General features: G+C 39.3%; 1 protein-coding gene across 1 annotated transcript in view; it reads left to right on the top strand.

Moving 5' to 3' along the window:
• The window catches only part of KCNH8 (potassium voltage-gated channel subfamily H member 8), a 401,123-nt gene extending 380,942 nt beyond the window's left edge, over window positions 1-20,181 (top strand). Inside the window, exon 16 of the mRNA XM_082460817.1 lies at window positions 15,323-20,181. Within this exon, the coding sequence (XP_082316943.1) occupies window positions 15,323-16,021 (699 nt within the window). The 3' untranslated portion in view covers window positions 16,022-20,181. The remainder of the gene's footprint in view (window positions 1-15,322) is intronic.
• Window positions 20,182-22,385: the final 2,204 nt, after the last annotated feature.

Raw genomic sequence — 22,385 nt, 5'->3', positions numbered from 1 at the left:
CAATTCCTAAGTCCCTTTTCTGCACTTCAACACCTGCTTTCCAACCTTGCCATTCAGCATTTGGTTTTATAAAGTTTTATATTATTTTCATGTGCACATTTCTTCCTTCCCCAAATAGAGCACACGACTCCTAAAAACTTGGATTACATCACCAAAAAAATTCTGTGAATTGCCTCAAAATTATTCTTATTATTTTTAAAGTATTCAGACTTTACTGAAGTGCAATAGAGAATGCTCCATATCTCAAGTAACTCAATGTTCAGAACTAGAAAATAAATAAACATGAACTTGGGGAGGCTTGGATTTTTTTCAGTCTTCTTATTAGAGAACAATAAGGCACCTAGAGAAATGAGGACCAACACTTTCCATTCACCTGTGCACAATTAGAAATGAACACAATATACATAAATCAATACTCAATTAGTCTTTATATGTAAATCAGTTGATTTATATATAAATCAATACTAAATTAGTCAAATTTCCTTTTTGTGCTAATATGACCACAGGATAGGATAGGATTTGAAATAATCAATTGTTAAAAATAAGGGGTAAAAGAATTGTCCTGAAACAAATAATTATGCAACTTTACCTTCATACTGTTACAGTTTCATAATGTGGTAGAAACATGAAATCTGAGAATTGAGAGCTATCTTAGAGGACACCTACTCTGACTTTCACCCAATGTGAGAATTTTCTTTCTGAGGTTACTGGCAAGAAATTATTTTACCTGAATATTTTCTGTAGTAGGAATCTCACCATGCTCCAGAGAAATCTATGGCAATGCTTCCCAGACCTGGTTGTGCTTTCAAATTCTCTGGGAATATATTTTTTACATGATTATAAATATGTGTAATAAATTAATATATAAAATAATGAATACATATTTTTAAAATAACCTTTCCTGTAGCCCATCATGGACTGACTCTCAGAACCCCTAGAGTTGGCACTGGGCATCTCTATTTTTAAAAATTCTCCAAATGTTCCTAATGACAGCAAACCATGCAAACAGTGGCCGACTTCATTTCTCAATTGCTTTAGCTATTAGAAACCTCTTCGCTATATTTAGCTGATATAACTGTAAAACCTGTTATTCATTTTTCCTACTTCTTTTGCTCTTGATTAGAACAGAAAAAGCCACCTAACTGCTCTTTTTTAATGAAATACTTTAAATTTTGAAGGTAACTAATCTCTCTCTTCCTCCCCACTCTGTAGCATATTTTCTCCTTCTGTAAATGTTCTCTCTTCCTTGAAACTTTACTCAAGTGATGTGAGATCCAGACTCTTCATCATCACAATCAACTTCTTTTGCCTCTGCCCCCCCCTTAACCCAGTTTCTCAAAGACAATGACAAATGACCCCTGTGTCCTACAGATGATACTTCCAGAACAGAGGTTGTCCATCATAATGTTTCAGCTTATAAAAGCACCTCAAGGTCTTGTATTCCTTCTCTCTGTTCAGAAACCTCTTTCCCAAGACATCTGCCTGGGCAGCTCTCTTCCCTCCCTCAAGTCTATGCTCAAATGTCAGCTTCTCAATGAGTTCCTCCTTGACCAGCCTTTTTAAAATAGCAGCCCCCTCTCCCCAAAATTACTTCCAAATTTGTTTTCCCTCAAAATCCTATCAAACCCCTACTACACCACATGGTTTATTTATCTACATTTTCATTGTCTCTACCCCCGCCCCCCATTAGAAAGTCAGTTCTAGGAGGACAAGAATCTTTATCTGCTTTTCCCTTTGTTATCGATTGGCACATGGTAGACACATATTTATGGTTGATGAATGAATAAAAGATGCTTGGATTATGCATTATGTCCATTTTAACCATTAAGCATTAGGACTTTGAATAGAAGAGGGAAATGGGATTTCAGTTTTGAGTTTGAAGAGACTTTAGAAATCCTGATATGGACATGCTGCTATTGCAGATGAGTAAACTGAGGTCCAGAGAAAATCACACATGCAGCAAGTGACTTGGAAACAAGACCTCAGTTCAGCCCAGGAGGGTTAGCTTTCCAAGCAGACCATCCTTGGTCTCTATTGAAAAGATTTCCTCTCTGAAATATCAGAAGCCTACCTCAAGATGTGAGCCTTTGAGTCCTTAAATTGGCCAGATAGATACTTAAATCTAAGGCTTGATTAAATCGTGGACAGCTAATTTTAGGATAGGATAATTTCAGAAAGAGCTTTTCAAGAAAGCCTGATAAAATATACTCTATGTTTATTCAAGGGGAAATTATTCATTTCCCATATGTTTTCCCATATATGTTTCCCATGCATGACTATTGCACATGTTAGCATTTTCAAATCTTAAAACAAACCAAAAAAAAGGAGTGCATAGTAAAGCAAATAAAATGATAAAGAGTGTTAAGGAGAGACAGGGGCTTGAGAAATTCACTGGTAATTTACTGACCTTTTCAATGTATCTTTAAAATCAAATCAAATCACTGGTACAAGATACCGTTACTACAGTCCTGTGCTGGCCTCAGTTGGTGATCTGCAAGTTCACTTTCTAAACTGAATCTCCTTAGCCTTGGAGATGAAGAGTTGTGTTCAAATAACATTTATTAAAGAGTTTCTTAGGTAAATACGTGTTTGTGTTTAAAGCTACAGTACCAGAAACTTGACTGGGGAAGGTGTCTGCCAGTGATTAAAAGAAGACTCTTTCTAGAGCCCTGACACACACTTTAGGTACCATGGCTCCATGAAAGTGTTCTTCTAGACCTCGCTGGGTCGGTCTTTCTCACTGCAACGTTCATGGCTCAGCTTCTCTGAAAGTGAAGGAAAAGTCTCTGCATTAATTCAGTAAGAACCTAACCTCTTGGCAGGCTTTTTTGGATATTGATTGGCAGTGGTTAAAAATGGGTCATTGAAACATACAATAACCAAAGATAAAGAAGAAACAATTGATGAAAATTAGTTCTTTTTTTCATGTAAAATATTTGGGTTTTTTAAAATTAAAGGCACATAAGTATTGTTATAAAAATAAGACTCTAGTGTGCATACTGAATATTTTGTTTTTCCTTTTTAACCATGAGCTAAACATATAGAAATTTATACAACAGATATGCAAATAACTGTTATTCATATTAGGCAAATAATAACATGTTCCCATATTTCAGATGTGCTTTAAATAAATTTAAAACGTTATATCCTTTAAAGGTCTTCTTTCTTATTTCATGAAATGATAGAACTCTAGGGTTAGAAAAAAAATTCAAGAGGAAATTAGAAGTGAGAAAAAAATCACTGTAGAAATTGACTAAATTAGAAACAACACAAGAGCAAATAAACAAATTGTCAAAACAGATGGTGAAAAAGAAGGAAAATGTAAAGCATCAAATCTAGATGAAGAAGATTTTTTAGGGAAGGTGACAAATATTTAAGATACACAAAAAAGATCAAACATACAAAAAATACAAGTCTCTGAAGAAGAAAGCCAAGTTTAGGCTTTCTACACTAACAAACACTAAAATTGATAATCCAATAAAATTCTCCTGAAATTTTTTTTTAAATGAAACTACATATTGAAATTATGTGCTATAGTGAAATTACTAGACTTTAAAGTAAGAGGAAAAAAAATCCTTTGGGCAACTAGCCAAAAAAGATCTCATAAAGGACTTGCAAGGGAAAAATCTAGACTATCATTAGACTTTTAGACAGCAACACTTTATGCAAGAAGATAGAATTACATACAAAATATATAAGACTCTTGAGGAAGTAAATTGTAAACTAAGGATTTTTTATTCAGCAAAAATTATCGTCAAGTATCAAACTGTTATCAATACGAAAGAACTCAGGGAATATTATTCCCATATACATTTCCTGAAGTATGTCCTAGAGAACAAGATTCAGAAAACCAAGATGACTTGAAAAAAACTGTTGTAGGACAAGTTCATCAGCATTAAATATGTACTTATTTATAGTACCAAATCTAAATGAAAATCAAATGGGAGAGAGTATACGTTGTCAAGGGCCATATGCCCTGACAATGTAAATAGAGCAGAACCATTTTTTAAAGAAGGGAGTGAAGAGAGAATGATAATAGAATATGCCAAAAAAATTTTTTTAACTGTTTTCAATAATCATAATTTGTCATGTAGACTGTACTGATATGCTGAGACTTGCATGAGTGATGGGAGGGAGGGTAAAGCAAATGAATGTAGACGCACCTCAGAAATATTGCAGGTTCAGTTGCAGACAACTGCAATAAAGCAAATATTAGAATACAGTGAGTCACACAAGTTTTTGATTTCCCAGTCCATATAAAACTTTTGTTTGCACTATACTGTAGTCTATTAAGTGTGCAATAGCATTATGTCTAAGAAAAAGAATGTACATGCCTTAATTTTAAAACATACTTTATTACTAAAAAATACTAACCATTATCTCACAATGCAGTGTTGCCACAAATCTTCAATTTGTAAAACAAAACAAACAACAACAACAAAAAACGCTATACCCATGAAGCATGATAAAGCAGAGTGCAGTAAAATGATGGATGCCTATAATTATGGCATATCCTAATTATATCATTCTCTGTACCTCAATAACCAGAATTCACAGTGTAGAATAAAGGAGATATAAATATAATATGGGAAAATGTTAAGTAAGAACCCTATAGTCCTGAAATGCAGTTAAAAACACTAGTATGAGCTGATGTACTATCATAAACATGCATACATCTCCAAGCTCTTTTAACAGAAAAGGAATAAAAACAGTGGCTAGCCCAATAACAGTAAATATTTCTGTGCCTCAAGTATGGTCTTGAAATACAATTTCCCACTAAAGGAAACCAGTTTCTTGTATGAATGGCTGTTTCCAATTCTGGGGCATGAAATATACATGATGAGTCTGGAACACCTTTGTGTTCAGAGCACAGCAAGAAAGCTATCAAACCCTGTTAGTATGATGTTGAAAGAACTCAGGAGCCAATATGAAGAGTCTCCCAGTAGCCAAAGATGGGATAATTTGAGCTTCAGTAAAGGTAAGAAATACAATGGATTAAAACACATAAAATAGATAACAAATGCTCCAAAATGGCAGCACAGAAAGCACCTGAATTTCCCTCCTCCAATGGATGACGCACTGTATGTACAGCTACACACAGAATAATTCCCTCTGAGAGAAATACAGAGACTAGCTGGGTGACTCCTACCCAGAAGGTGAATGAAAAAATGCCCATAGAGAAACAGGTAGGGGCCGCTGAGACACACACTTTTGTGTCACACATAAACCCCATCCCTGACATAGCATCAGGCGATCAGGAGGGAACCCCCAACTTGCAGCTTCTCCCTGAGACTGAAGGGTTTGGACCAGGCATCTAGTGCCCCCAACTTGTAAGGTTCCTACCTGAGGGATGGGCCCCCCAAACACCTAGCTCTGTAAGCCAATGGGACTTGTGTTCAGAAGCCCCATGGGACTATAGTAAACAAAGAAGCAGTTTTTAAAGAACGCAGAAGCACCCCCATGGCTATATACCCAGGCTCAGCAAAAACGTCCATCTCTCAGTTTCTCCCTCAAAGGGATTGGACTTCATACTTTCCCAGCTGCTGCCTGGGTGTCAGTTTCTAATCCGCCTGCATCTAGGTGCTCACTGGCGTTGTCTGCTTTGAGACACGGACAGGTCTCAAATTCAGGGAGCCGCTAAGAACAAAGACCCTAAACCCTCAAGGTGCTACCAAAAGTCTGTTAGAACTAATAAATGAATTCAGTAAAGTTGCATGGTACCAAAATCCTTTACATTTCTATGGACTAACAATGAACTATCAGAAAGAGAAATTAAGAAAACAACCCCATTTACAATAGTATAAATAGAATAGAATAGAATACCTAGGAATAAAGTTAACCAAGGAGCTACAAGACTTGTACACAGAAAACTACAAAACAGTGTTGAAAGAAAGAAGATCTAAACAAATGAAAAACTCCAACTCTAAACTTGCCAAAGGAATTGAAAAAAGTGGGTTAGAGTCAATTTTAGGCTCTTACTGAAAGATCAGTATATGAAGAGTTAACCAAAGGGACTAGATCCATAAGAATAGGAACTATATCCATAAGAATAAGAATTATTGATCTGACTCTGAGAGCTGGAACCAAGAGCACCATGAGTCCTATATACGTTAAATCTTGACAAGCACTGCCCTATGCAATTGGTATTCTGAAAGGAGACAGACTTTTGTCTGGTGTTCATGATAGCCAGATCCCTTAGCCAGAAAGCAGTTCGGATACTAATCAAACTTTGTCACAGGAAGCAGGAATGAAGAAGAGGAAAGCAATCAAAGGGTTGATAAATAATGGATTAGCATAGTACAGCTAAAGTAATACAGTTGTGTCCAATGACCTGAGCTTGCAGAAATTCAGTGAAACCACTGGAGTAACTGCTATCAAGACTATAATTGGTCATTTTGTATTGGTCATGCTAGACTTGTATTCTTCTCTTATTATAATTTGAGAGGCATTAGATGCACCTGCAAAAGCAAAGCCCTTGACTATTCCTATGTGACCTCAGATAAGCCACTTCACCCCCCAACATTCTAGTCTCTACAGCTGTAGGCAAAGATTTATAACTTTCATCAGTAATGGGCCTGAGATCTTCATTTGTCTGAAATTTATGCAAGTGCCGAGTATGATTATTATTTTAGCTGACAAATAAAAAGACTGTCACTTGTTTTTGAATGCTTTGTGAAGCAAAAGACACAAGGATGAAATTATGCCGATCATCTTTTTTGTTTTGCCTGCTGATGGAGTTTGATTGAACTTGTCTGAATCTCATGATAAATATGCAACATAACAAAGGATTAAATGAAAGACCATTTAATTACCTGAATCAGAGTTTGTAAAAATGTATATGTGCTCATGGCAGGGGGAGAGGATTGGTGTAATTAGTATCCCTGAATTTAGAAAAATTGTGTCTGGCAGGAAAATGTGTACATGTTTGGCAAAAATTGAGTGACAGGTCAAGAACTCCTCAAGCTAAGAAGATTATATCAACAGATGCATTCCCCATCTGCTCACTGAATGCACAGAAATGGAAATCATATTTTTTCTCTATCAACTGAAGTTTCGGTTATACTCAGAGTCCATGAATCATACCATACCAATTGCTAAGATTGAGAAACGTAAAACAAGAATAACAGAAGACGAAAGGAAGCTATTTTCTATGTGAAACAAAAGATATTGTCAAAGACACATTCTGGGCTTCATTATGAAACTCACACTCCTGTCTGCAAAAGGCACAATTCAAAGACACACTAAAAAAGCAAATCTGTGCTTGTACCAAAATGCACATATAAAAGCTGGCCATGAAAGTGTTATTGGGACCACAGGTCACCAACATCACAGATGGATTCTTTAAACCATGTAATAACACAGTGTTTTCAAAATCTCCTATTTTGAAGTGGTGGGGACTTCCATGAAACACCGAGATCATATGAGACTTTTTTACCTGCTAGATGCATAGTGATACTTCTGTGTCTTGCAGTGCTATTTCAGGGAGATTGAAGAAACTTATTTAAGTTCAAATGAAAATAACAAACTCATAGTAAGAAATTAGCCATGCAATTTACCATTTATTAAATTACTCATGTATCAACAAACATTTATAGATGGCAGGATTTGTGTAAGGCCTTGAGCTACTATAAAGAACGATAAAGACCACCGTACCCACACCCACCCCTGCCCCACATTGGTCCTTACTCAATTCTTACCAACACCAAGCTGCACATCATCGTATTTTGACTCACTCATCCTTTATAGAAAATTCTTAATCCATCTGACTGCAATTTCTCAAATCTTAGACTTATACAGGATACAGGGTCTTCATCAAAATTTTTCAAAAGCTCTGGTTATTGCTGTTACTATTTGCTACTGGAAAGATCCACACAAGGCAATGCTAAAACGTGGAGACTCTGTTTCTTCCAATATTAATTATGTAAAAGTGTTAACAGGAATGGTTTGCATCTCCATGCTGAGGCTGAAGAGGAGTTACAGAGATAACTGGCTTTTATTTTCTTTGGGCTCAGTGTTTCCTGAGTTAGTATTCCCTACCACAAAGTTTCAACTAAGCTTAATGCCTGTGTTGCATTATCAAATCCAGACACCTGAAATTCTGACATAATACCAATCCTGTGGGGAATAAACTTTAACATCCATCATATTATTTAATCGTCACAACAAAGCCCTTGTTGAAATATGACTCAGGAGGATGAGAAGTACTGTCACATGAATGAAACAAATTAAACGTGAAAGGAGAAACCCAGGTACTCTGGAAATGTAGGCGACAGTGATTTATTTCTGCACCAAACAGAAGTTCGGAGGAAACCTGGATATGGCAGAAATAGAAAAATTGTGGCACTCTGTGATTCCCTTCTTAGCGGTATGGAAAGATCAGTGGGTGGATTATCATGGGCAGTTGACAAATCAGTTGTCACACAGGTATTTATATTCATGATGGGAGATGCTGCTCAAAAGAGTGAATACACTGCCTGCAAACCTTCTAAACAGCTAATGACTTGTCGGTTAAATGCATGGTGTTGGGAGAACAGAGAAGGGAATAGTCTTTAGATTCTCCAAAGTTTTGGCTAGAACACTGAATTACTTGGATACACAGATGGTGTTTTCATCACTTCTTCTTCCTAACAGTTGGGACTTCGGAAAGGCTAGAGAAATCTTGGATGTGAACAATTGCCTACACAGATGGTAATGGTGAACTGGTTTGGCTAACAGTTTTAAATTCCAGACCGATGGATTCCTATCTACTGAAGAATGAGAAGGGAGAGGGAAAAAAATGGGTAAAGAAAGTGTAACTTAATACACAAGTAAAAGAATAATGTGTATTAAGTTATGGTTTCTTTATCTACTGTATTTGGAAGTAGAAATAATCAGAAGGCCACATCTAAAAGAGCCATGAAGGGACTTCCCTGGTGGCCCAGTGGTTAAGAATCCGCCTGCCAATGCAGGGGGATACGGGTTTGAGCCCTGGTCTGGGAAGATCCCACATGCTGCGGAGCAACTAAGCCCATGCACCACATCTACTGACCCTGCGCTCTAGAGCGTGTGTGCCACAACTACTGAAGCCTGCATGCCTAGAGCCTGAGCTCCACAACAAGAGAAGCCACAGCAATGAGAAGCCTGCGCACCGCAACTAAGAGTAGCCCCCACTCGCCTCAACTAGAGAAAGCCCACGCGCAACAACGAAGTCCCAATGCAGCCAAAAATTAATTAATTAATTAATTTAAATAAATAAATAAAATAGCCATGAAGGGTGGCAACTAGGGATGCAAAAGGCTTTGCCAAATTTCGGCTGATAAAACAACTCTGACTAACTTAATCGAATTTGTCACTTGGCACTCACCATGTACTCATGAGATATGGGAGTCAGTAAACAGGAGAAATTTCCCCAGGGAATCAAAACTACCCATGGAAATCAAGTTTATGCTGGGACAAGTGACAGAGCAGCAAGATAAATAGCAGAAGTCTTGGCCAAAAGAGACCTATATCTACAATTATGAAGGAAACACAGTAAAATAAAAGGGATTCTTAGTGGTGGAAATGCCACCTGCTCTTTAAAACTGGGAAACACCCAAGGATTTGATTCAGGAAATTTATATGCAAAACTTTAACAGTCATAATACTTACTTTTAACATATTTACTTGGGGTGAAGAGCGCAAGTTTCAGATTTCCCAACATAGTTTTGTAGTAGGAATCTTTCCCCCATGATGTTTATGGTAAAATCATGAGATAACATAAAATAAAAATTGAAAGCACTATGAGTACCAAGTCCTTCAAAATGGCAGGAATTGCATTCATTTATACATTCAAGATTTACTGAGTGCATGTTGTGTTCTAGGCATTGCCCAGAGTCCAGGAGACACTGAGGTAAATAATAACTTCTACCCTCATGGAACTCAGAGCCTGGTTGGGACAGACAGTCTTATCGATGCTCAAACTGCTCTTTGAGTATCAATGACCAGTCAGGAAAAAGCTCTTCAGAGGAAATGAGGGATTAGATGTTTGAAGGGAGAGAAACTTACCAGGCAGAAAGGGGCCGAGGACAAGAGACCCCATTCAGAGGTATAGCCTTCACAAGGGCAGTGTGATGTGACCCCCACTGTATTCAGACTGATGGTGTGCAAGGGGGAAAAGGCAGGAAATGGGCCATTAAAAAACCAAGTGGGAGTGCTATTCACAATAGCCAAGACATGGAAGCAACCCAAACGTCCATTGACATATGAATGGTTAAAGAAGGTGTGGTACATATATACAATGGAATACTACTCAGCCATAAAAAAGAATGAAATAATACCATATGCACCAACATGGATGGACCTAGAGATGATCATACTAAGTGAAGTCAGACAGAAAAGGATAAATATATGATATCACTTAAATGCCGAATTTAAAAAATGATACAAATGAACTTATTTACAAAACAGAAGTAGACCCACAGATATAGAAAACAAACTTATGATTACCAGGGGGGAAAGGGAAGAGAGGGACATATGAGGAGTTTGGTATTAACATATATACACTACTATAAAACAGATAACCAACAAGGACCTACTGTAGAGCACAGGGAGCTCTACTCAATATTTTGTAATCACCTATAAGGGAAAAGAATCTGAAAAAAATATATAAATATATAGATGTATAATTGAATCACTTTTGTACACCTGAAACTAACACAACATTGTAAATCATACTTCAATTTTTAAAAATTAAGTTAATGATTAAAAAATAAAAACCAAGTGGGACTTGTGAAGGGCTTCGTAATACCTGCTCTGTTTTCTAATATGAGTGACAGAAGACATTTAAAAAGTGTAAACAACTGTTGAAGTAAATGGAAAAACATTGGTTCATTGGATCCGAATGATTTTTTGTTTTTATTGACCTATCTCTGCAGCATTCTGGGTTTATGTTGTATTTTGAAGACATCTCTTTAAGTGGACAGACAGTGCCTTGTTCATAAGGTAGTTGCAACAACCTTTTTTAGCAAATGCCCATCTTCTTAACTGTGCTGTGAAACAGCGTTGAGCCCTACCCCCCTTAGAAAGTAGAGACTTTGCATTCTCTGCTTTCTACATTTGATTAAGACTAAAGCCTTTCCTGTTTTAGAATGAATTTGTCAGCAAGGCGAGCAGGAAGCAGTAAACAAAAGTGCTGTGAAACTTTACTCTCTGTGGCAGTATGTTGTCACCTTCAGTGACACCAGAGTCTCTACCCTCAGGAGATGCCATCTCTCCTGTGGCAGCTGGCTTTGTCCTTACAAAGGGAGAGATCCCTTACCTAATAAGGATTAATTCCCTATGCAGCTTTAATAAGGGGCAGGGGTGTGTCCCCAGTGACACAGTGACAGAAATCTTCACTGATGTAAATTGAACATTACCCTTTAGAGCTCAAGAAAGCTCTATTTCCTTGGGTTCTTTGCTCCTCTTAGTTCAAGCTAATATAGTAATTTTGTTTTCTGAAAATCTTAATGCTATTTACATTCCTGGATCTAGTCAAGACTCTGGAGTCCCATTCAAAGTTCATGGCCTCAGAGTTATGGTAAATGCTCAGGAAAAGTTCATTGCCAAGAACGTGGCCTTGGAAAGGTATTTCAACCATAGGAAAATATCTGTTTCTTTTGAAAGCTAGAAAAAAATAGTTCATCAGCAATATGTCTATTAACATATTGCCCAGTTCCAGATTTTCCCTTATTACAAACCCTTTTCTTTTTAAAAGCACATGTTGTCTTTTATTTATTTATTTATTTATGGCTGCGTTGGGTCTTCTTTGCTGTGTCTTCTTTGCTTCTTTGGGTTTTCTCTAGTTGTGGTGAGCAGGGGCTACTCTTCGTTGCAGACTTCTCATTGTGGTGGCTTCTCTTGTTGTGGAGCACAGGCTCTAGGCACGTGAGCTTCAGTAGTTGTGGCACATGGGCTCAGTAGTTGTGGCTCATGGGCTCTAGAGCTCAGGCTCAGTAGTTGTGGCTCACGGGCTTTGTTGCTCCGTGGCATGTGGGATCTTCCCGGACCAGGGCTCGAACCCGTGTCCCTGGTATTGGCAGGCAGATTCTTAACCACCGGGCCACCAGGGACGTCCCTGTACAAACTTTTTTGGTCTTGTTCTATTCATATAATTTGCTGTGAAGAAATTTTACTGTGTCTCCTATTTTTTTAGAGATGACACTATTTACTTATTTGATGTTGAATTACCATTTCAGACAACTTTTTATTAATTTTATTTTTAATTACAATGTATTAGTTTCAGGTGTACAGCAAAGTGATTCAGTTATACATACATATATATGTATATGTGTGTGTATATATATATATATATATAGAGAGAGAGAGAGAGAGAGAGAGAGAGTCTTTTTCAGATTCTTTTCCTTTATAGGTTATTATAAGATATTGAGTATAGTTCCCTGTGCTATACAGTAGGCCCTTGTTGTTTATTTTATATACAGTAGTGTGTATATGTTAATCCCAAGCTCCTAATTTACCCCTCCCCCTGACCTTTCCCCTTTGGTAACCATAAGTTTGTTTTCTATGTCTGTGAGTCTCTTTCTGTTTTGTGTATAAGTTGGACCTAGAGACTATCATACTAAGTGAAGTAAGTCAGACAAAGACAAATGTCATGTGACATTGCTTATATGTGAAATCAAAAAAAAAAAATGAACCATTTCAGACAACTTTTACATGAGGCTCCTTTTTGTATCATCCGTGCTCTTCACAAATTCTGACCACATTAGCAAAAATCTCTCAACTCTTAAGCAATGTCTTCTCTAATATACTGTAATACAGCACCAAAACTAGAAGGCTTGAATTCCAGACCAAAAACTGTCATTCATGAAATAAGAGACCTTAAAATGTCATTTAACCTCTGGGCCTTAGTGTCCCCACTTTACAGGTGTGTCCCTGCTGATCTTAGTGTTGTTTGTAGATCCAATAGGGAAAACGGACCTAAAAGCTTGTTGTATTATAAATTTACTCATTTATTGGATAACATAATTGTTGCTGTGTCTAAAACACAAAGTTGCGCTTCAAAGATTATGTCTTTATTCAATGCTAAGGCCGACTGAAAGCATTCTTACTGGGAGCTAAACCCTGGTGAATTTGATACAGGCATTAACTTAGACAACCTACAGGAAGGGGACGGTTAATATATCCTTCAAACATCTCATTTAGTATCAACTTTCTCTTCTGAAATTTTGATAGAAGGGCTAATCAACTCAAGATAGAACCCCTGGGTGCATGTCTGCTGTGCTGAGATCCAGAGATGATTTGTGTCACCCGTGTACTTTAGAATTGAGTTTTGGCAAGTTATGAAATTGACAACCTGCAGTGAAAATTTCAAAACACATAGACTCTTTCTCAGATTCACTGTTTCACTTCTTAAATGTGAGTCTCAGAGATAAGTTTTTGTTGCCAAAAGTTTTAGATCTGCTGAAAAGCCTGGGCAAGTATTCGATAGGGTCCCTCGAGTTCCATGCTAGCAGCAAGGCAGAAATAGTTTTGGCCTGGCAATTTCAAGGCAGGTGTTACCAGTTGGTTGCCTGAACCATGGAAAAACCTCCTTCTGGTCTTTTAAAAATGCCTGATTTGAGCGACACTACCTCCTGATGGGCCTGCCATGGAGAATTAGTTTCAGAATGCACTTATAGGAAGTGGACTGAATGAAGTTACTGGATGAGTTAGGAATGTATACTTAAATATTGAAAAAAGTCTGCCCAAAACAGCAATCTTGGTTTTGGCTTCATTGAAACTGAACTGCCCTTTTGTCTTGTTTTGTTTTGTTTTCTGATGGTATTTAGCCAGTGGGTTCAGCTGCTTATATTGGAGTTTGTGGTTCATGATAGTAAAATCAGGGCATGGGAAGGCCTTTATAAAATACAGTCTTATAGAAATGAAGGCAAAATATTACACTATGTGTTAGCGTTATGAATCTAACCAAAGACTAGAAAATATATGTGTGGCCTGCTTTCTGAAATATAGGTTTTCCTCACTTTGAAGAATAGAAACCATCCAGAAAAGCTGGATATAAGTCAAGTTCAATTTTCTGGTGGTCTTCCATGGTTAAAAAAGTGATGTGGTTATTAGGAAAATAAATCCTCCGGTGAATTACAGTATTGGTTTAAGTGTAAAGCGGATAATGAAGGCTCTTCAGCGGTTCTTGCGAGTCTGAGGGTCATGTCTCCCTTGAAAGTCTTATACAAACTAAATGTCTCACCTAGAAAAGTGAATAAAGAACACACTGCACAATTGGGGTTGTAATTCCGTGGGGTTCCGGTTCACTGATGGACCCCAGCCCTCCAGGGTTCCCCACAATGCTTACGTGGACTGACCCGCCTTGAAGATCTTTTCGTTTCTAACTCTCATTTTGCAGCTTTCCCTTTTCTATAGACAAATCCTAGCAAATCTGGTGTGAGTTCTTTCTTACCACCCTCCCTACCCCTGAAGGCCAGTATGTCTCTGAATAAGTGTTGATCTTGACCAGAAATGGCAGGAGTGAGAGCTGTCATTTACTGGGTGTCTACCCTGGGCAGGCAGCGTGCTGAGTGCGTTATATACAATACTACTCACGTCTCCACATTGTTTTGAGGTGTCTTGGATGGCGGGTGTGCACCACAGAGCATTCCTCTAACTCAGAGGAAGGGAAGCAAAAGACACTGTCTGTATTTCAGAGATACAAGAGATGATGGACCCACACTTCTAATTTTGTCCAAGAACCCCCAAATCACTGATTAAGAATGTCAGACTGAGACAAATAGCATATGATATCACTTATATGTGAAATCTAAAAACATGATACAAATGAAGCTATTTACAAAACAGAAATAGACTCACAGTCATAGGAAACAAATTTGTGGTTACCAAAGGGAAAACAGGGGAGATAAATTAGGAGTTTGGGACTGACATATACACACTACTGTTTATAAAATAGGTAATCAACAAGGACCTACTGTATGGCACAGGGAACTCTATTGAATATTTTGTAATAACCTATAAGGGAAAAGAATCTGAAAAAGAATATATATATATGTATAGCTGAATCACTGCTGTCCCCCTGAAGCATTAGAAATCAACAATACTTCAATTAAAAAAATGTATGTAAAAATTTTTTAAAAAGAAGGCCAGACTATGTGTGTCTCTCTAGGTTCCCGCAGAATGAGAGGATGGCTTTAGATCAGGTGCTTAGCCTTCCCATTCACCCTTTGGGCTTGGCTGGAGTTGGAGGTGAAGCAGGCTTCCAGACCTTCTTACTGAGAAATCTCACTTCCCTTCCTCACTGCTCTGAAATCACTGCCGTGCCCCTCTGACTGCTGCCTTTTGCTTTGCTTTGTCCACACAGGTAACGACACTGACTCAGGAGGTGTCACAGTTAGGTAAAGACATGAGGGCTGTGATGCAACTTCTAGAACACATCGTGTCCCCCCAGCAGCCCGCTCGGTTTTGCTCTCTGCACACCACCTCTGTGTGTCCCTCCAGCTTACAGACCAGGATGACCTGGAGCACGCACCAACCCTGTCTACACTTGCAAGCAGGTGGAGCCGCTTATACCCAAGCCCAGCTTTGTCACGGGAATGTCACCCCTGACATGTGGAGTGTGGATCCCTCCTCTGTGGGGAGCAGCCCCCAGCGAACTGGCGCTTACGAGCAAAATCCCACAGGCGGTGAACTGTATCATTCTCCGAACCTTGATTATTCACCTGCCCACTACCAGGTTGTCCAAGAAGGTCATCTGCAGTTTTTAAGGTGCATCTCTCCACAGTCAGACACGACGCTGATGCCTCTGCAGTCCATCTCGGCCACTCTCTCGTCCTCTGTCTGCTCCTCCTCAGAAACATCTTTGCACCTGGTTCTCCCAAGCAGATCGGAGGAGGGCAGCTTGGACCAAGGAGCCATGAGTTCCTTCAGTCTGGAAAACCTGCCAGGATCTTGGGACCAGGAAGGAAGGGCATCCATCTCTACTGAACCCTCGGAGAACTTTCCCCTGGAAGTTGTCAAAAGCCCAGCAGAAGTGAAAGATACTAAAGCCATAAACGTATGATATTAGGGCACGTGAGGCAGCCGCCAGTTTCAGCTCCACCACTGCATGACAGCCCTGGTTTGCCTTTCTTGCCTCTGGCAGCGTGAAGACTGGGCAAGGCTGGGAGACCTGCGGAAGAGAGGAGCCGGGGAAAGGCAGAAACACCTCCAGACTGTAGCAGACACTTCCTGGATCCTGGAAACAGAATAGGAACATTTTCCTGTACAGGTATTAACTTCCTGGTCTGTTTGACAGACTTTGGTAAAAGTCCAAAGACCCTGAGGGTCTGAGCAGCTAGAAGTCCCAGACAAAGAATGTGTGGATTCATTTTGTCCTAGGTGGCTTTTGTGAAGTGCAGTAAAGTTTTTTCCTGAGTGCCTGCGTGTCACTCCTGAACAGTATCTATAGAACTGTGGGCTCTGGGAGTGCACAGCTCCAGCTGATCTATTTCTCAAATGTAGGAGGCAAAGGGACAATTATCACTGCATGTCATCTCCTAGACAATCAGTCACACAGAGCTGGTGGCCAGTGGTCAGCTATTGCACGTTATTTGCCATGTAAATGAATATGTCTTTATTTATCAAAACAAAAGAGACACTATTTTTATATCCTTGGTATGAAATATGTATTTAAACTATTTAAACTATTTATAAAGAAATGAATGTTTTCATTTTGGTAAAAAAAAGAAAAAAGCTTGCTGTTTTAACAAGAAATGCACTACTGTTATGTATAGTAGATCAAAAATTATTATTCAGAGGATGTAGTTTCGAAAGGAAGCCCCCCCCCCCCTTTATCTGCATGCAGTTTGCAACAAATGTATCCTCACGCTTCTGGATTACAGAAGAAAAGTGAGGTCATATTTTATTAATGAAATAAAAACCTGGACTGAGTGTCTGGCATGGTAGGGGGAGGAGGGGGAGGTCCACCTGGTCTCTGGGGACTCCGGTAACCACCTGAACTGAGGCTGCCGCCTCTGTGCCTGTGTAAATGTCTCTCCTCCAGCCATCTTACTTCGTGGTTCTGGAACCCAAAACTGGTCTGAGGAATATGAGATCGCAACTACATTGAGCTATTTTGGCCTCAAAACGAGGAAGAAAACCTTGGGTGTATCCTTCCTCTATGCTGTTCTTTCAGGAGCGCTTGCGTAGACCGGTGAAAATTCCAAAATGAAGCCGAGACTTCAGAGCTCCGATTTTTGAGAAGGATGCCAGCTTGCTTTGGATCAGCACTTTAATTATTTTTCTTTAAAGCTCTCAACATTGCTGTGAGTTATGCAGAGCAGGTGTTTTCATTCTCATTTTGCAGAGGAAAAATAAATAAATCCCCAGCAATTACACAGCTAGGGAGCTAGAGACAGTCTAGAACCTATAGTGCTTTCTACATCTCAACCAATACCCAAATTCAGATGCTGGCGTGGTAATGATGCAAACGCCTTCGCTTCAGGTTTATTTTATGTTTAAGAACATTTCAGGACTTATCATCCCAGATGTTCTTAGAAAACATATTGAATTCACATTCTGGAGTCACCCTGTTCTTATTTCCCACCACAAAGCATAAACAATTTGAAAATTGTATTATTAAAAACATGTACACAAAGCAAGACTTCTGGTGTGTGACTCTTATATCCTAAAATTGGCTAGAGTAGCAGAAAGAAAAGAAACCTTCTCTAAGAAAAATGGCAACAGTACATGTGTCTGAAGCAGATCACTTAAGACTCGTGTCTTCTATTCCCCTAGGTCCAAAATTCAATCTCTCCCTACCTAAGTGAATGGGAAAATTGAGGCAAAGGCAACCTGCTGGATTTAATGTATTTATTTGTAGTCACCCTTTTTGCTTATCCTGACCTAAGTCATCATTTTAAGTACCATTCAAATAGAACTAATTGGTGTTTGTTCATGATTGTCTTTCTGGCAAACTAGCACTACCATTGCTGATGTTAATAATAATGACTGACATTCTGGTTTTTGACTACTGACTATGTACCAACACGTGTTTAGGAATTAACACATGTTATGTTTCCTTACCTAGTAGTCAAACAATGCTAAAAGTTACTTATTATTATTTTATCCCCATTTTGTAAATGAATAATTGGGACACAGATTCTTTAACTTGCCCAAATCCCACTGTTTTCAGTAATAGCTGCAATACCCCCGTGGCCACTCTGGGTACCCCTCCCTTCATGTCCAAATCCATTCCTGCTGCCTTTTGAAACTGTACTAGTAATTAATTTCCTTTGAAATCCATGAATAAAATAAAATAAAATATTTTTTTAAAGCATACATATGGGATAAAATAGTCAAGCTCCAAGGATTTGGGAAAGTCGTGGTGAAATGCCTGGAAACATGTCCATATTTTTCCAGCTAGTTACCTTCTTTGTACCTACTCCTGAGAGCTGACTTCAGTGGCTGTAAGAACCAGCTGCCCACCCTGGGCAGGTCTGCAACTGGACAGCAAAGAGCAAGCACCTGGGAGAACTGGGGGCCCCCATTGATTCTTCCAAAATGGCACCTGCCTCATGTGAATCAGCCTCACCTTATTCCTTATTAACCTTTCCCCTCGTCACCATTATGCTGACAAAGAGAACTCTCTCATATCCAGAGCAGCTCAGAATGACATGTTTTGGGTTTTCCTTTGTCTGTTTATGTGTGTTGTGATATTATGCTAGGAAATGAGAATTCCAAGTTCTAGGTGTTTGATTTTCTAAACACTGTTGCTATACAAGTAGCAGAGGCCCTTGCTGTCTGCTCAGAGATACATTTTTGTATCCCTACATTTTCCTCACCTCCCCACTCTCCCCTAAAGAAGCAAAACAGAGATCTAGAAGGAAGAAAAACACTTAAGTTATTGGTCAAGTATATTTTCTTAAAAATAATATTGGGGACTAAATTTTTCTGTGTAGTTCTATATAAGAGAACCAGATAGACAGATTACATAAGACTTTATATTGATACAACGTAAGAAGAAATTTCTGAAAATTAAAGCTACTTACAGATGGAGTTTATTGCCTTAAGAGGTGGTAAAATCAGTAATAAATTGTCCTCTCAGAGGTTGCTTAACTATTTGACAGGAATATTGTTTTCCAGAGGGGCTCTATATTCAGTGTGAAATTAGCAGAATCCCTGCATCAGAATCACATAGGATAATTGTTTGAAATGCAGAAAATCTAACTTAACCCAGTCCCTCTGAATGGGGCCTGGGAATCTACCATTTAGTAAACTCCCTGGGTGACTTGCATGCATTAAGGATTGAAAAATATTGCTCTAGAATCTATAACAATAAAAGATTGAGTCCTAGCTAATTTATACCTAAGTGGGCTAGCACCTAAATTTTATTAAAGACAGCCCCAGGTCTATAATTGTATAACAGAGACGTCGGGTTAACCCTTGTATCAGTAGTTCTAAAATTTTAGTTTGAATAACATATTTCCAGAGGCTTTTATTAAAATAGAGATTTCAAGGCCCTGATGCCTAAGATATGGGCTGGGTCCCAAGTGATTCTGATACAGATGTTCCAGGGAACAAACTCTAGAAACATGGCCCTAAGCAGTGTGATCATCTCAATAATGAAGAGTTAGACCAACTAGACCCAAACCAATTACAGCTGACGATTGCATGCAATACTATTTCCATATAGTTCCTAACACATCGGTGATTTTTTGATGAAAGTAATTGATCATTTTCTCCAAGAGAGCTTTGAACATTCACTCACTGTTTCAGCTCTAATGATTGATTGCCTACTATGTGTCATGCACCAGTATCTCCTGATTTGTTGTGGGTCTCTGAGTTTCACTTGGATTTTCTAGAAGGAAAAAAGTGAAAATGCCATTTGAAGTCTCATAAATGGGTCAGTTCTGCTGGATAGGGAGAAGCATATTTGGATGTGAAGCAAGCCAACTCTTTGGCTGGAGAATGACCATTGCTATGGATGCCCCAGTGTGGAATGGAACTGCTCCTGTCAAGATTATGATTTTATCCAGAACAGTGAAACTAGCTTGTTCCAAATAGTTCCTGCTGAGGCTGCTTCTTCTCATGAAGTGTGTAGTTCCCTTCCTAAGGGTATCCTTATCAGGCACTGCCTTTACAATTTATAATTCTCCAAGTGTCACCTTCCTCAGATTATCGCCATCACTGACAGTAGAGCCTCAGCACATGCACAGGCTCAAATAAAGGCTGTTCCAAAGACTTCCTTTGCCCACTGCTTTCATCTTATCCAATGACAAATGCTACCAGTAAACAGGATGCTGAGAAAGGAACAAGCATTTTGGCAGAACGCAAATGAGGGTTTGCGTCCAGCCATTTTTTTCCTTGCTCTGGGACCTCAGACAAGTTCTTTAACACTTCTGAGACTCACTTTCTCCATTTGAAAATCGAGGATTAAACTACATCTAACCTGAAGAGACTTTGTAAAGATTTAATGAAGTAATTTATGTGAAAGCACACTGCCTGACATCTGATGAATGCTAAGCAAATGTCAGTTCTCTCCCCTGGCTCTCTTCTACCTCCCCCCTGACCCCCCCGCCAGTCTCCCCATCTCCTTCCACCACTAATTCTTCCACCCTTCCTTCCCCAGACCTCGCCCCCAGCCTTCTCCCTGGCTCTCCTTTTTCCTCCGTTCTCCCCTCCCTCCCTCCCGCTCCCTCCTTTCCCCTCCCCTACATGTCCCAGGCTAAATTCTGGAAACTGAGCCCCCTTGGACATTCTTTCTGCATAGGTCAAAATCTAGCTTTTGTACTATGTCCCCAACAATAGACTTCTTCACAGTGTTCACAATCATGTCAACATTTACCTTAAAAAAATATCACTGAGGAGGCACCAGGGGAAAAAATTGCTCTCTGCTCCTGCTACCTTAGCCCCAACCTGTGTGGCTTCTGATTTATTTACCTGAATTTTAGTAATTAAAGCCTTTTTTAAAAAAAATTTTATTAGAATATAGCTGATTTAAAATGCCATGTTAGTTTCCACTCTACAGCCAAGTGTATCAGTTATACATATACATATATCCACCCTTCTTTTAGATTCTTTTCCCATATAGGTCATTACAGAGTATTGAGAAAAGTTCCCTGTGCTAAAGCCTTTTTAAAAACTCTTCACAATTACAGAAAGATGCAAGACATTTATTCACGAATGTGAATATTTTACATAAACATATACTTTTTTTGCCCATCAATTTCTTTATGGAAGTTTGTGGTTGCTTCATAAATCACACACACACATGAGCCAGGTCCACCACCCTGGGCCACAGAGGACCTGGGCTCTGTCAGCCACAAGCCTCAGAACTTTCTGGCAAGTGGTCTTGCTCTCTTGCCCAGAGCTCCTCGGCTGGAAGCAGAGATGATGAAATGTCGGCCACTTCATACGGACGCCTTCAAAGACTCCCCTTGGTCTCCCATGGAGATAGTAGGTCCCACCAGAGGAAATAAGCTAAATGCCACTGCCTGCAGTGCGTGTGAGAGAGGCCATTCCTTGGGGTGTGTCATTAAACAGAGCCCTGAAAAAAGAGCTCACAAAAGACCCAAGGACAGCTCAGTGAGGCAAAGACCAGCATGTCTGCACCTGCAGTTCCAAGGAATTAAATAGCTGTACATTCTACAAAAAAAGAGCTGGGTGGGCAAAACACATCCTGTGGGCAAAACCAGGCCTTCTCAGACTCCTTCTGCCTCTGGTTTTTTTTCCCCTACGGAGATAAGAAGCTGGGAATGAGATGAAGTTAATACTGAATCTAAGGCTCTGATTTTGAGGGAGGGTTTTTTTCTTTTTTTTTTTTTTTTTACAGTTGACTTGATAAAAATAGCACATACATGTGATATATTTGAGTACAACAGAAAATAAAATGGGAGGAGGTGAGAAAAAAGTGTGTCCGTCTGTGTTTTTCATTTTTGTAAGAAGCCAATATAATCCCTTGAGGGGACCATCCTCGTTTAAGAATTCCCTCTGGGGTAGAGATTACACTATGCCTTTGGTACGCTTGCTTCCAGTGATGAATTTTCTACCAGGGTTGAAGCCCCTGAACTCCAGCGGGCAGTTTCTTCTTCACGATGGTTCACTTTTCCTGAGGGAGAATTATTTCTGAACTGCTTGTCGGGGTCGTGTTAACCGCTGCTGACGAAGGGGCTCAAACTCAGCCCCATCTCTTGGGGAACACCGAGCCCTTTGAGGGGCTGCAGCTATGTGACCCCCACTCTGAACGTCTTTGGGGTCCCATGTTGTGACCGGCAGTGATGTCCAGGAGCCCTCAGCTGAAATGTAGATTTCTGAAAATCTCCATAGTAACCCATTGTCCACAATGAGTCCAGATTGTTCCTCTTGCTCTAATCAGGCAACCTGCAGAAAAGAAATCGAATTGCCATCTCTGGTTTCTAGTATCAAAAAGATATTTGAGCCCTAGA

The sequence above is a fragment of the Balaenoptera physalus genome (assembly GCF_965194825.1).
Source record: "Balaenoptera physalus genome assembly, chromosome: 4".
Taxonomy (NCBI): domain Eukaryota; kingdom Metazoa; phylum Chordata; class Mammalia; order Artiodactyla; family Balaenopteridae; genus Balaenoptera; species Balaenoptera physalus.
The sequence above is the reverse complement of the archived record's forward strand: the minus strand, read 5'-3'. Positions and strand labels throughout refer to the sequence as shown.